Source organism: Camponotus vicinus, unplaced genomic scaffold, assembly GCF_025532165.1.
Source record: "Camponotus vicinus isolate PSW18456_S1 unplaced genomic scaffold, iyCamVici1.0 SCAF_4, whole genome shotgun sequence".
Classification (NCBI taxonomy): Eukaryota; Metazoa; Arthropoda; class Insecta; order Hymenoptera; family Formicidae; genus Camponotus; species Camponotus vicinus.
This window is the reverse complement of record NW_028141976.1, coordinates 5,983,061-5,999,815: the sequence shown is the minus strand read 5'-3', so window position 1 is coordinate 5,999,815 and position 16,755 is coordinate 5,983,061. Positions and strand designations below refer to the sequence as shown.

General features: G+C 33.3%; 1 protein-coding gene across 5 annotated transcripts in view; it reads left to right on the top strand.

Moving 5' to 3' along the window:
• LOC145969911 (protein borderless) overlaps positions 1 to 16,755 on the top strand; it is a 218,603-nt gene that overhangs the window by 182,717 nt on the left and 19,131 nt on the right. For 2 of the 5 annotated variants that reach the window (XM_083096242.1, XM_083096239.1), the window contains exons 4-7: positions 7,641 to 7,851; positions 9,232 to 9,291; positions 11,087 to 11,237; positions 12,025 to 12,185. In XM_083096242.1, the coding sequence (XP_082952368.1) occupies positions 7,641 to 7,851; positions 9,232 to 9,291; positions 11,087 to 11,237; positions 12,025 to 12,185 (583 nt within the window). The remainder of the gene's footprint in view (positions 1 to 7,640; positions 7,852 to 9,231; positions 9,292 to 11,086; positions 11,238 to 12,024; positions 12,186 to 16,755) is intronic. The other 3 variants (XM_083096240.1, XM_083096243.1, XM_083096241.1) reach the window with 3 other exon arrangements.

The following is a 16,755-nucleotide window of genomic DNA, read 5'->3' as shown; positions in this document are numbered from 1 at the left end:
ATTTCACCCCTTTTCACTATCCAATATCTCCGTCTGCTCTTACGTTTTTTTTCTACTTTCTCGACTACTTAGATCTGAAGCCACCCTTTTCCAAGATATTTCTCGATCTTCTTCTCGTTTTACCTTTTATCTCCTTTCTTTGTGTAAACATAATTCCACAGTGTATTTTTCAAATATACTTATGAAATATATCTAGAAATATATCTCCAGATATTCACGGATATAATAATCAGTTTTGAAGATTAGCTAAACATCAAATATAACGTCACAAATAGAACCAAAAAGTTATCTCTAATTTTATACATATATAATAGATTATATATGAAACATATAATTTTGCTTTGTACTATTATTAATTCTAAATTTTTATGGCAATTTTATTAAAAATGTACTTTCTCTTCTAAAAAAGAATTACTGTTCTTTTACAAAATTTTTATATTTTGTTTTGATCTTAAATCTATTTTATGTAACTTAAGATTTGAAAATTTCTTTTGCCATAAAATTATTTATAGGTTTTTTTATAATTATTGTTTTATTTCTTCAACCATACTTATACATGTCAATATTTCCTTCGGCTTATTGTTAGTATAATCGATTTTTAAAAAATATTCAAACATAATTTGGCTTTCTACAGGAACTGTCATTTCTCTGTTCTGTTCGCTAATTCAATTTGTTCTTATTTCTTGTCTGTTGTTCAAGTTTTATTACGTCTAACATTTCTATCTCAAACCTATCTCAACAATCTCTCTTAAACACAGCTTCGTTAAAGTTGTCCCTCTCGCTCTTGTGTTCATGTTTTACCAAAACCGCGCTTTTCAACTCCTCGTATATCTTCTTTCATGGTCATCGCGATTCCTTTTTCACATCTAATCTAAGATTTCTTCGTTTTAGTTTTTTCTTTTTATTTGCGTCTCTCTTGCGTTTTTTTTATTTCAGTGTTGATAATCGAATGGTACAGTAGATAGCGAGCGAACAAGCCGCCTGGAGCCACTTCGTTAAATGAGAAACGCCGTTTGCCTCGGCATCAGCCATTCTCTGCCTCCTTTTAGTGAGATTTTGCGAGAATTTGGATTCATGCCACACCTAAGTGTCTTCCGACAGTTCTCTGAAAATCCATCCAATTGTCCGGCATTAGTCTCGCCTCGTCTTGACGGCCCGTTTGAATGACGCTTTTTTACTCGAGATCTCTACAAAAAAATTTCGCGTTTATGAAAATACTAATATCATGACATTAAATTTTTAAACATTTTAATAATCATTTTCTACACGATAGAAGCTTGAGCAGTATTTCTCTTCCCACATATAATGCCTCTGTTAAACTGTATAATTTATCTCGACTCCCATGTCAAATAATAACATGACTGAAATTGTCTATCAGCTGATCGACCATGCCTTCACAAAATGTCAATTACAAACCCCATTTTGTAAAATTAACATGCTGTCGGTCATGCATTCTGTTCAACAACCCGCGAAAATATACAAATTCTTGTTGAAAATTCAACATTAAAATCATTGATAAAATTAGTTACAAGACATTACGCAAACAAGATGTCATAATAATGCGTCAATTTATTTGCACATAAAATGCAGTTAATTTATTATCATGAGTTAATATTATTCGCATGCTCTTCTCATCGATTAACGAGAAAGAGAAAGGGAAAAAGAGAGAGAGAGAGACAGCTGTCAAAATCGGACAGATATGCGAGAGAAAGAGAACGGATCGAGGGAAATGAGAGAGGAGCAAGCGGGGGTTGAAGCGGCCGATAGGGTATTCAAGTAATGACGACGATAACGACGGCGACGATAATCAACCCATGTCGGACGCATTTCACCGCAGTAACAGCAATGACGAACGATGCCGAGCGGCCATTAAATTGATACCTCTTGCTAATTGGTACCTCCAATTTCTATCGCTCACCGTATCGACTATCGCGCGATAAAATAATCGTGCTGCGTGTCTCTCGCCGATGTTGCTACGCGTGTGAAATGATTCGCGCAGTGCGGACTGTCTGACAATTTTGCGAGTGCGTCGTAATGGCGATCAATGTGGGTTTGCAGTTTTGGTCGGATGGATTTTGCTAATGTTCTAGAGCTTCTCGATATATTTACGTGCAGTTGATACGCGTTTGCAATTTGGATCTGTCGAATAAAGAGATGCAATATTATTAACGATGATCTACAATCTATATTATAACGTAATATCAAGTATTAATATTAATTAGAAGCATTCCCGCATTTCAGCAGATTACTATAAACATAATATGTGTATAAATATTCATTGATTTTTTAAATAACTTTTTAAGAAAATAAAATAATATTTTTTTCTCTATTTCTTTCATATTAATATATTTTTGTGTATATCTTTATTGCGTATATTTAAATATAACATGTTGATAAGATAGTATATAAATTTCTATATTAAAAAAATAAATGCTGATATATATATATATATATATATATATATATATATATATATATATATATATATTTAAAAGATTATATATTTAATATTTATTTTTTATACGTATGTCATTTCGGTTTAAGAGAATTGTAAGATTTATCTCTACATTATTTTCTCGATGTTATATATGAAATAACATGTATAAAAGAATTTTTGACAACGAAAGTGTCAGCACCGTATTAAAAATTGACGAGTAAATGGATCGTGTCAAAGCTCTCAAGCAGCTAAATTTTTGTTTTCGCCTCTTTTATTTCACTCGCATCAGTCGATATTGTCTGTTAGTTCACGCTTGAGACAAAACCGACCGGATACAAACTGTCTTGGTTAAATTGATCGACATGTCTGACTGCGTCCCGAGATCCCACGAAAACTCGAAAAAAAAAAAACTAGAAAAAGAAATAAGAACCCGAGCTGTGACACAACATGTCGACTGACTTGTGCAAAAGTGCGACTACTTGTATATCAAGACTCAAGACGTAAATAGAATTTATCTGGAATTCGTACGATACATTGAAATTGTCACGCGACATATCCACACGGAAAACCTTTTATATCATCAGATTACAGTGAATGGTTGCGAAAACTTGAGCTTGAATTGATGGAATTTTCACAGTGTAAAAGTGTCAGAATTTATGTAACATTTATATATTAAAAAGGATAAAAAATGGAAAAGAATCATAAGCTTTCTGGGGAAACTTCTTCGCATAATAATGATGAACGTTATTTATAAATTGCAATCCACACTTGGAATGTCGTTTTCAGCAAACATCAGTCATTTTATTATTGACGAAGTGATATAAATAAATAGATCAACTTTTATTCAAAATGAAGTGATATTTCTAAGAAATGGCTAGTTTCCATCTTACGCTAAATTGCAGTGTAATTTTCACCCAATTTCACGCGCTCTCCCCAGTAATTGTATGTATTTAGAATTCATTCTATCTGTTCTGATCACGAATTAAATTAAAAGGAAATGGAGATCGCTGAATGACACGTCTCATCATATAACCACACAAAGAGCTTTTCCAGTCTGTTTTCGGGTTGACCTAAGCAGAAAATACTAAATCTTCGGACAGGCAAAAGGCATTGAAAGCTCGCTTACCGCCTGGCAAATTGTGCTTAGAAATGTTTTATGTACCATTCGGTTCGTCGTAAACCTACATACATACACATACACACACATACATACATATTCTCTATTTCTATGTTTCTCTCTTCTCTCGGATATTCCTGCGGGATGCAAGACGAGACGAGCAAAAGCCAAGGGAAGAGCAGTCCGAGAAGGATGCTGCTCTTTCGTTTCATTTCACTATTCGTACGTCAGAGACGCGTTGATTTCTAAGAGTGGCGCCACATTACGATCCTTTGTTCCCTCGTAATTTCTCGTTGTTGGCAGAAAGAGCGTATTTCTTGTGCTTGGAAACTATGCAACAAATTTAGCTATCTTGTTATATATTGTATTGATTATTTTTAGAAATATATATGTCACAAAGATTTTAATACAATCTCAAATAGTTCAATTTCAACGATAAAATGATTAGAAATAAGATGTTTGTTTCAAAGTTACATTTACAGAATATTATAATTAAATTTTGATCAAATTATGATAAAATGGATATAATATAAATTTATACATATATTTCAAAAGACATGTGTTTAACCATTTTAATTTAGTTTTATTAAATTAATTATTTATTATTATTCTTAAATTAAATTTATCCAAGAGTTGTCGTCAAGAAGAATGAGTTTTTATACACTTATTTAAACATCATTACAAATAACACTACGATTGTAAGTAACGCGAGCAATGCATCAAATGTAACCCATTTATTTATCTTACTATCGCTGTAATAAAGTGACACGATAACGCGTCGAGCACGTAACATTCCTGTTCTCGTAATCTCAGTGGCTAGTTAAGAGTTCGGAACTATAAAATTTTCGTGGCTAAATTATGAAGGTTTCTGACCCAAGAGGCAAAACGTAGAAGCTAAAGGATATTTAATTTTCTCCGGTGGGAGTGTGCTATATACATATATAAAAGACGCGAAACTATAATCGCGGATGAAGAAGAGAGATACATAAATGATAAAAGGAAGGAAGCAACCGTATTTATAATTTATATTAAATTTCTATTTCTTCTTCTCCGAGCTCCTAATCTTCCGGAAAAATTAGCTTCCGCAATTACTATCAATCTTTGATAATTTTGCCACATTTAGACATTGTTTAAGTTTGGAAATGTCAGAATTTGATGCACCAATTAAGCAAGATGTAGTTTGTAATTTCTAATTTAATATTTTCTAAAAATTGTCAATTATTCTCGTATTGATTTTTATTATAATTTTAACATATTGATTTTTTTTATTATAATTTTAACAATAAATATTGAATACACCAAAAATATTATTCAATTATCGAAAATATTAATAAACAAATAAAAGGAGGATGCTCAAAATCGCATGGAAACGCCTACAGCGTTACCATAAAAAATAAATATGTTAGAGCGTAACGAGTATGTCAAACATTTCATGGACGCAACTTTGAAAAACCGCTATTGTCACGAGTTACAGACCACTTTTAAAAAACAGTTTTCAGACTATAACTGTCACGAGCTACAGAATTTAAAAAAAAAGTTGAGCCCTCTGCTTCTTTACATTGTGAAGTAATTATTCAAGGCTCAGCAGAATGAAAATAATGAGTGAATGAAAACAAAAAATGTTCCAATGATTTAACAGAACAAGAAAATGAATTAAATTCGATAAATATAACTTTTCGGATTAGAAAATCAACGTTATCAATCCGTTTAATATCTAGAACTTCGTCCATCGAGCGTTCCATACGAAAGGATCATGTCATTCTAGATCCGAGGTGGTTGCGGGAAGGATGCGATGGCGAATAATTAATGAGAGGGGTGAGAGCGTCCTCTTCCCGGGAAGAACATACGTTTAACGATCCCCCCGTTGCTAGGGTTAGACGTACCACCTCCGATAGCGAGTCGGAAGGGACGCCGAGGATGCCTTGTAGGTGCACCCATCGGAGGCACGTACTTCTATAATTGTTGGGGTGGCTCGGAGACAACCTTTAACGGCCATCTCGTACGCCACCCTTGTGAGTGCGGGGAGACTTAATGCGTTTTTCCAATCCGGTCGTTATACGTGCGCCATCGTCATCGATTAAATGATACCGATGTCGTATCGGCTCGAGGCATTCGAGAAATTCGAGCAATTCGAGCAATTCGAGAGAATGCTTCACCGCGATCACCTAGAGAGATTTCCCTCGAGTAGGTGAATTTCTTGCTTTATTTCCAACTTATATAGAGCACCTCTTTAAGAGAAACATTGCGCAATTTGCGATTGAAGAAAATGAAAATTGAAGCAAGCCTGCAATCTATATAATAATTCTTTTCTATTTGATACGAAGAAAAAGAAAAGATCAAAGAAAGACAAATCGCCAGGAGACATCGGGAATAAGGAAAATTGAGACAAATAGATGAAAAGTTTAGAAGATCAGACTTTTGAAACGAGATAAATTTATGGCGTCTGGCCAGAATTAATGCACGAAATGGCAATGACTCAATTTCGAAAGAAACCCAATTTTTATCGAAAAAGTAGTCTAAATATTAAAATATGTAAGCTAGTATTAAATCGTCAAATTTAAAAAAATGAATATATATTATATTATTTTTATCGCAACTCTAAAAATCGTGGAAATATCTAATAATATGAAAAATAGTTATTGAATTATGATAAAATCTTACTTTTTTGGAAATATAACGTAAAAAACAGTTATTAAATTATTATTAAAGATTATTTTTTTGCATACTTCTGTTATAAATCTCTATTATAATTTATTACATTAGAATAATTCTAAGAAAATAGTAGAGTTTTTAGCAGGACGGATAATATGCGCAAAAGATTTGCATGCATGAAAATGTGTCTTTTGACACAGCCGCGATTATGACGTGTCAATTGCAAATCGAAAATAATCAGAAAAGTTAAAATCATACTTAACAGCTGAAGCTGTATACCACATAATGCAATATCTTGCTTGTAACGTTAAAATTACAAACGTGTATGTGGCAAGTTGCGACGTTTTCAGATTACAAATTTTGATGTATGCCGAAACGATAATTCACTTATCACAACGTGTTTATTCGATCAACAATTGATGACGACATCGATAAAACGTAATATTTATTTGCAACGTGAAGTGACAATATTTAACTTTTATGTGGACAAAACGTTACATATTACGTTTGTTTGTGCAGGAAGCGTTGTAACAATGGCCGACTGAACTGATCGTCGATGCATTACACGCTTGCGCGACCACGGAAGTTATTGTTGAATTCGAAATATTTCCGCCGACAATAGAGAATGACAGCTGAAACGACCAAAAGCGAGCATTGCTTTTTAAAGCAAATGAGGCGGCAGTATTCGGGGTTAATGACGGCTGACATAATTGATCAAATAAATGGATAGTCGGATACCGATTAATCTGGAGTCGATTAATTGCGCTATCGGCTGATTGCTATTATTTGATGAATTAAGGTCGATCAGATCCGATTGTTCCTGTGTAATCACTGTATTTTGATCTAAAAACATATGTTTCGGAAATATCTAGTAGAGCAATATTCTGGTTTAAAATTGAATGGCAGCAAAAGCTCGAGGCAACAAAACGTTAGGTCGCTTTTATTATGAAAGCAAATAAATAACTGCATATTGGCGCGTTCATTTTTTCCTCAATTCTATTTTTCAATAAATATTTCAGTTGGCAGAAAAATCGGATTAATAATGTAAATTACTATTTAGGTCAGCGGAGCTTAGCTCGTTCGTTGTCGGAACCATACGTCGATGATAAATAAATCAAAGTACGACTCAAATTGCTCGTTATCGAAGGATTAACATTTATTTATGCAGCTTTTGAATTTATTTTTCATCGAACTTGTAAATATGCTAATAATATTTCACTAATAATTTTTCTTGAATATTTTGAAGCTCTTCACCGATGTGTAAATATAATTCATTGCGATCGTTAATGTTTTGCACTTTTGCAATACGAATAATATTCCCTCAGGAAAACAGACGTGCAACATTTGGATAATCATATCAATTATTCGGATCAGCAAATCGATGGTCGGATTTCGGGAGGATGGAGTCTAATCGGGCATTCACTTTGGTTGCAGGTCTCCTGGATACGTAAGAGGGATTTGCATATTCTGACGTCATCGATCCACGCTTACACAGGAGACGCAAGATTTTCCGTTAAGCACCCCGAACCATCCGACGAATGGACGCTGAAGATCAATTACGTCCAACCGCGAGACGCCGGGGTTTACGAATGCCAGGTTAACACCGAGCCCAAAATGAACTTAGCCTTCATGTTAAAAGTGGAAGGTAAAATCAAGGTCGTAAAGTTTCTAGACATCTATCAGATAACCCTTTCATGGATCGTTTAATTAATAAAAGAAATAAACTAAAATAATAAATATAAACATGTATGAATTTTCAAATTTTCGAAGTTTTATGACGAAAAAAATGATACACACACGCACATACTTTCTCTCTTTCTCTTTTCTCTCTCTCTTTTCTCTCTCTCTCTCTCTTTCTCTCTGTAAAATAGATAATAATCAATTTTAAAAATATTAATGTATTCTAAATGTATATAAATTTTAATATGTATTTTAATATTTCAATTATCATACACACATATGCGCATATATATTATATTACACATTATATACATTTTATAATTCTGAATACATATTTTTGAAACAAATATATTATTGCAGTGTATTAAAATATTTTAAATCTCACGTTAAATTTTACAATATTTGCTTCGATTAAATCAAGCGAGAAACTATGAAAGGGTTAAATTAGATTCCGTAATGACTTTCTGCCGCTGTAAATATTTTGCGTAATTTACGATAGATGAAGGAATACCTGAACGCTTTCGTAAGTGTCCATCACCTGATTGATCAGGAAAGACACTGCTGGATATTCGATTACGCACCAGCATGACTAAAGTGATTAATGCTTTCGCTTGCATGTCTGTTACGTGAAAAATATCCTAAAGTATCGATTAGTTTTGTTGCATCTTCTCTAATCGAGTAATCGCATAACATTGCAGTCACTTTGATTACCAGCGCACCGCATCGATTTCGTCTTTTAATACATAAATACATATCTATATATATGTATATATACGATACTTGCATAAATAAGGAAATATCTCGACGATTAGAATTCTTTTCATTAAAAAAGAACTTAATGCGTTTTCAACGCAAAATCTATAAATAAAAAGTAGGATCTGTTATATAAATATCTGTGAATTTAAAGCAGATATTTACTCATCAATCCCAATCTAATATCAATTTGGTTATCATTTAAATTCTTCAAAAGACCTTAAACAGGATTAATTAAAATTGTAGGATTAATGAAAATTATAATTATTTATTAAAATTATAAATTAAATTCCATTATACTAGACAGAAGTCTTCGAAACATTAAACTGGAAATCGCCAAAACTTCGTAATAACGACACACGTACGTAGAAAAAAGAGAAAAGAAAATAGGTAATAAAAAAGAAAAGAAAATAGAATGCAATAAATTGCAATTTCGTTAGCAACGAAACTTTTTTTCTGTTCGAAACTTCGCAGGTATACGCGGTTCATATATATCGGTAGTGCTTTCGACGTTAGTTCAATTCTCAGCCCCGAAACAATAGATCTCGACGAAATCGATTAACTCGATATCTTTTCTGTCCTCCCATTCCAGAAAGTGCCCCTGTCCCTGCCACCACCACACCGAACGCCATTCACCGGACGTTCAACTCAGGTTAGACTCACGCAAGAGCAGACTCCTTTTCCAAGCTGTTAAATTTGCTAGCAGCTAGAAATTTTATATTTGCAATATTTAGTTGCGTGTGATAACAGTGCATGGATCTTTTTCTGTATATAGCACAAAAAAAAACCGGTTAAACCCGATAGGTTTTGTTCGGCAATGAGTTGAGGTCGTAGCATGAGAAGGGACAAATGGAGAGTACTTTTTGTTTAGACATTGTTACGTGAAACGTCCGAAACTGTCAATAAATACCTTCTTTTTTGGAGGATATGGCTGAGAGAGAGACGTTAACACGTGCTAATTATCCTCTGCAATATTGCAAGTCGTAAATATACCACGCGTGAAACGTTTGGCGAGCCGTTCGACAACCGAGTGTTTCTGAAAAGGTAAAAACTCGAACATAAAATCTCTCTTGAGTAATAATTGAATGGCCTCAACTTATTTATAGCTGTTAATGATAGAGTTTATCGATGCGAAATGTTATATTTCGAATAAATAAAATTGCATTCTTCCATAATTTAGAAAATTTATAGTTATTCTTAGATAAATTTTTCGAGACTTTGCATGCCATTAATATGTGTTTTTCTTATATTTTCTAAAATAATTGCTGAGAAAAGATTTGAGTAGGAAGTAAGTATTGTTAGCATAATCACAAACAGTCTTGTTAGCCTACAGTCGTTATTGACAAATTTCAATATGATTTTAATAATGCATTTAAAAAGAAATTGACGCTTCTATATTCTAGATTTTAGAATCTAGAATATTACAATCCTATTATAATCCTATATTGCTATATTAAATTAGTTTATATGTGTATATATTTTTAGAAATTAATTTATATTATAATTTTTTCTAGAAATATATTAATTTATTAAAGTCAAAAAATTTAATTTTGCTTATTCCATAAGTTTAAATAGACATGTTATCGACTATACCTTAAAGAAACAAAATTTTTAAAGTTAAAAATTTATTATGTGAAAACGCGTCGTTTAATTGGCAATATTTTCAAACTCGCAATATATGGTAACTTTAATACTTCAAAGATGGAAATAATATATTAATATTTATTAACAGAATACTTTTTTTATCCAAATATAATAATCTAGTCAAATTGATGTCAATGCAGAATTATATTATTTTCTTTCCGCTATAATATATATTGAGATAGTGTGTTAATCATGTTAATATGTATGTATGTATTTGCATCTTTCTGTTCAATATTTATATCTTTATACATATAAAGTGGAAAAGAAGAGAGATTATACTATAAAATATTAGATTAGATTATCTTATAAAATATAATAAATTTATAAATGCATAAATTTCTTTGGTAATAATATAGACTTAATAATAAAGTTTTTGTAATATATACAAATGACATTGTATTTTCGTGTCAAAAATATAAATCTGCAAGCGAGAAACGAGAAATTACTGTAGAAAAATTTTCAGCCTTTTATATAACAACATGGCAAACAATAAATTTTTCAATAAACTCTAGTAATATAGAAAATATGATATTAATTTTATCGCCATTTTGATAGTCTCATTCATATTGAGCATGAGTTATCGTTATTACACTCACGCACATTGCCTAAAGAAACACCAAGCACATAGTGAAACAAACCGAAAAATAGTTCCCACACAATTTTATTATAAATTGTGCCAGCAATGAATTTGATATCAATAAAGACAAAGAGTTCGTTCCCAATTCCGAACCATCAATTAGCGCGGATACACGTGGATACGGATGCGGAATATTTAAGCGTACGGTTTCCAACGTATGTTGCAGCTGCTCAGGCAACAATCCTGGGACCGGAAGACGTCTACGTGAAGAAGGGTAGCACGATAAGCCTCACGTGTGAAGTTAATGTACGAAGTACGCCTCCCAGCAGCGTTTCGTGGCATCACGGAGGTGCCGTGGTGGATTTCGACAGTCCCAGGTACAAGCCGCGAGACTCGAGTTCTCAGTTTCGCTCCTCCGCAACCCTCCTCTTTCTTTACACACACACATATTCGCATTTATACACATACATGTTCCTGTTCGATCGTGGATGTTACCGCTACTATCACACAATCAGACGAGATTTTAGTGATGTTTCGCGCGTTTTCTCACTTCAACAAACAAGAGGGAAAGCTTCGGTTGATTTTTCGCTACTTTACGGTATATCGTCGATCAAACTGAAAGCGTTGGAGTATCTCATCTTTAATCCTTTTCAAGCCCATCAATTTCAAAACAAGTATCGTGGAAAATCGAAGAAGCAAACAATTTTTATCCGGCAATTTTGTTCGGATTAATCTACAGATGATGCTCTAAAAGAGAAATTATCCTCTGCCATTTTTTTCTCTCTGCAGCGATAATGAGATGTGTCACTTGTACTGTCAAAAAGTGTCACGATATTACTCAATGAAATTATCATAGACATTTGACAGATTTTACTTTTCGCGATGCGTTTGTAATCGCATTTTTAACGTACATCAGTTTTATACATCAGTTTAACAGAGAAGACATCTGATGCGAATAAACTTTTCATTTCTGTCACGCTCTCGTCGGATCAAACGTTGACGAACGTTTAACTGCGCGCAATCACGTTACTATTTGTGTTACGATCTCACTTGTTGTTGACATTTCGCGCTGTAAGCTGCGTCTTCTCTCTGCAGAGAGAACTAATCACAAAGTAGCGATGTGTGTGAGATGAGAACGACGTCAAAGTATCTGCGATAATTCAGTGTTCACCGCAGGGGCGGTGTTTCCCTGGAGACGGAGAAAACGGACACCGGTACGACGAGCAGACTACTGGTGACACAGGCCAGATTGACCGACAGCGGAAATTACACCTGCATCCCCAGCAACGCAAACCCAGCGAGCGTAATGGTCCACGTGCTGAATGGTAAGCGATTTTTTTTTATGATGCGGACTTATCCGGCAGTCCATCATCCCTCGCCTCGCGACGTACCCGGCGGTAGGATATCCGGATATTCGGATACTCAGGGCTGCTTAATGACATATCGCGATGGAAACGTCTGACTATTCGCGGTTAAAATATTCAGATAACCCGACACTGGAGAGAACCTTCATATATCATGAGAATTATCTACCAAGCCGCTTCCCACACGATGCGATAAGTTGCTAAATTTTCAACAAATGCAAATGCGTTGCATTTATATGACGAATTTTATCGTGACAAATAAATATAATTTTATATTCATGCTTAGACATATCTCATGAAGTCAGTTCCTTTTTATTCATTGGTTTCGTACATTTATTCATTTATTTCACAAATTCTGAATGAGAGAGAGACAGAGAGAGAGATAGAGAGAGAGGGAGAAAGAGAGAGAGAGCGACAAGATAATACGACGCAAATTAAATTACATGTACATCGAATTGCATGACATTTAAACTGAGAGTTTACTACTTTATAAAGATCAATTAGTTTCTATTCAGCAAACACGATATGCTGCTTGCAAACCATTCGAGACTCTCGCTCGATAAACAAAGTCAGAGGCAAGTTCTCGACAATTTGCACGCACCATACTACAATATAATTCACTTATGCAAGCGAATTATCTAAACTGTAGAAATATTAAATTGCAACATTTTATCTAGCTTTTTGGTAATCTTTAATGCATCGCAAAATTAATCTACAATATTTAATGGAATAAATCATTTGATCATCAATGAAATCATTTTTATTTTCTTTTTTTATTGAATTAAATTATGAACGTAAAATCTTTCTTGCGTCATGCGATTCGATATATCATCTCGATATGGTCGAATTTTTCTCTCCTTCTCTCCGTGGCTCCATTTTTTCTTTGCGACTCGGCGGAGAAGCGAGTCAAGTCGAGTCAAGTTGAGTTGCTGCATCATGTGCACGCTTTTCGATAAACGTCGCGTGCATACGCACACTCAAGAGCCATCGCATGCGAAAAAAATCTCCAAGCATTGGCGTATAAACATTTCCATGTCGGTATTCTTGTAATGCCGTATTTTCCACGTCCACTATATCACGCAATTCGATCAGAGCTCGCGGCTGACCGCTTATTTTCGATTAACTGCAACCGATTTGCATGATATTCGTTTTAGAGGTATCTGGAAAAAATTCGTGGTGTCTAGTTTCTCGTACGAGTTTATTCGATTAAATATACAACTACCTATATTGAGTCTCGTATTTCGCTGAATCCAACATTTTCATTTTAGTAATGATTGATTTTCAAACAGATATATAATGTTGAAGTATATAATATATTATTTAGAAACATAAAACATCATTAAGAAAAAAAAACTAAAAGTTATATAATTTATTAACATATAATCATTAAATTTATCTCAAAGTTTTGTTTTAATAAGAATCTCAAAAAATAATGTTGATTTTTCTTTTTTAAATTGATATCAAAATATTTTTAAATTGAAAAAAACACAGATATATTTATAAATAATTGCATATTAATTTCATAAACATATGGAACGATAAGTAAAGTTTTCTTTTTATAACACATACAATCAATAATATTTTTCATATTTAAATTTAAGATTTTTTTTTTAGATTCTAGACCTAATCCAAAATAACTTAAATAAATGATATATATTATATTTATAAAGATATTGGTATCTCATATAAGTGATAAGTCATAGTAATAAATTACAACATTTGATGAAATGCTGTAATATTAGTTTCTGTCTGTCAAGCTTAAAATAAAACTCTGCTCAATATAAATCTGCAAACCATTACTTTGATAGATGCACATTTATACGTCAATGATTTAATAAATTTACTCGCATATGCATTCAGTTTTTGTATTTTGCAAGCGAAATATTATAAATGGACATTATATAATGGTTGATAATCCATTTCAATGTCACTATCTATCGCATGCATAAAGGTACATATTTGAAATATATTACAATCCTTTTAATTAGAGTATAATTATCTGATACATTATTATGATTACTTAGCTTTTTCATTTATTTATTATGATAATTAACTATTTATTTATTATATTAAATTAATGTACAAGATACTCTCTCTCTTTCTCTTTCTCTCTAATCTCCCACGGTAAAAAACATTTTGTATTTCTGTTAAAATTTTCTCGTGTAAAAATTTTTGTGTTAAATTTTTAACATACTCTTATGTTAATGTAACATATTATCGTTGCGTTATTTTGACATTTCTGCGTTGAGTTAATATTCACCGTTTCTAAGAGTTAAAACAACACAATTAATATGTAAATGCACGAATTTTTGATGAAATATGTTATATGTTAAAATGAACAGATAAGTTGTGTTATTTTTCTCTCTATAACAGTTTCCATATGTTAAATCGACATATCTCTTCTGTTATTTATCATAAAAATGTAAGAATAACATTTTCTTTTAATTAAAGTTAACATTATAAATATGTTAATTTAACATAAACTTTATTTCCAGATAACGTTTAAATGTTACACTTTTGTGTTAATTTTTAAACATATTACTTGTGTTATTTATCTACATACTTGCCTTCTGTTAAATTAACATTAAAATTAGAGTGGATAAATTGGGACATGTGAAATATGTTAAATTTAACACAAAATTTTTTACTGTGCCCTGTATTTTACTTGTAAAGTAAATAAATTATTTCTGCTACAGAAATGTAAATTTCTATATGTTATATATACCTACGTGTTATTTAAGGATATACATATCTTGTTTAAGACTTAAACTTTATTTATACATTTAGTTGAGTACCTCATATTTACTTTAAACCTCATTTTCTTATTTTATATTTCAAATTTCTCCTTTTTAACATTTTGCATCTATTATTACGAAGAACAGAAATTGGATTTGACAAATCTCTAGGTTTTTACAGACATAGAATTAAAAAATTCCGCGCATTATCTTTTTCATTCTATTGTGTCATTTTTGAAAAAAAAATCTATTTAATAAAAAGACTTAGGAATAGCAAAATTTGCCGGGGCAACTTCTAAATTGTGTTTGCACGACCAACAAATTTCACATTAATAAACGCTCACGTATTCGCGACGCAAGTTGACAGAAAGCCAGGCTCCTGAAATGTGACATTCGAAAGAGACGATGTGCGTTCATTCATCAAGTATCGAAATCCCCCGTCATAAAGTTTGACAGGTTCGTATATTGGAGTCGCAAGTACTCGGCACCGCACGCATATACTCCCGTTTTTGATCTATTGTCAGCCGACACAGTGCGCTTGCGATAACACATGTAATATCTTGTTCGGCAAGTTCACCAATCCAAGCTGTCAATCATTGCGAGCTTGCTGTCCCGGCACGCGCATCTCGCGAAATTCGTTGCAGCTGTTCGAAATTGACAACTTTCGCACATCCTGCCGTGTACCCAAAGTAGAGAGATTTATATACTATAATAAATATTTATAGATTTTCATAAAATGTCTCAATTATTGGGGATTTTCTCACGAAAATGAAATGTGTACATGTAGTTGTGAAATATATACCAAATGATGGAATTACAAAATAACGTTCAAATTTACGTAATAATATTTGCGGTATATAATTACAATTAACTTTTTTTTCATTTACACTTTAATGTTCTCAATGTGTAACAAAATTTTATCCTTTGTTAAATTTTAAGAAAATTTTACTGAAACAGAATTTTAATTTTATACGTAATTAACAGAGAATATTCAGACTGAAATATTAAGAAATTATAAAAAATGATACCTCGGAGTGAAATAATTATAAGAATAATTACAATTATTATATGAATGTACTGCCATCGTTTTATTCATATAGTGTAATTTTTGTTTCCGCACAATATTTTTCAGTGAAAAAAAACTGCATCAATATTTCGCAACTTTCATTTTGCTCCATTCTATCCCTGACGCAGTGTGCATCCTGGTCAACAGCGCAATAAATTTACAATACCGCTGGACTATCCTCTCAACCCTTGATTAAATTAATGTTTTCGAATCGAAGCGCCCCATGTTGGAGTGCTACAAAAATCAACAAACCCCTTCGGCAACTAGGCAACTAGATCTCTCGCCAGGTATACACCGCGCGTTTGTACTGCAATCGAATTGCAGAACTTAACAAGCTTTCTTCGACGTTTTCACGGTTTCCACGCTCGGCCCTCGCTCCGTCCGCCCCCGCGCGACCACGGCGCACTTTCCTCCCTCGAAACCATCGATCGCATCCACTTTTGTCCGGAAACGCCCGGCTGAGCACGCGCCTCGCTCCGCGGATCGGCCGCTTCCGGTGCCGGATGAAAATTAATGCGGCGCAGTTCGTCTGCATAATTAATTTACGGGGCGCACCCGGTCGCGGTGGTCGGCGCATCGGCCATCGACGTTATTTCAAACACAGCTGATTACTCTGCAAAATTGACCGCAAATTTCAATTATTTCCCGATAAACCCGTACGGGGCGACCCCGGGGCTATCCGTTCCACGTACTATCTGCGCATTAACGCAATTACGCATGTCGACTGTGC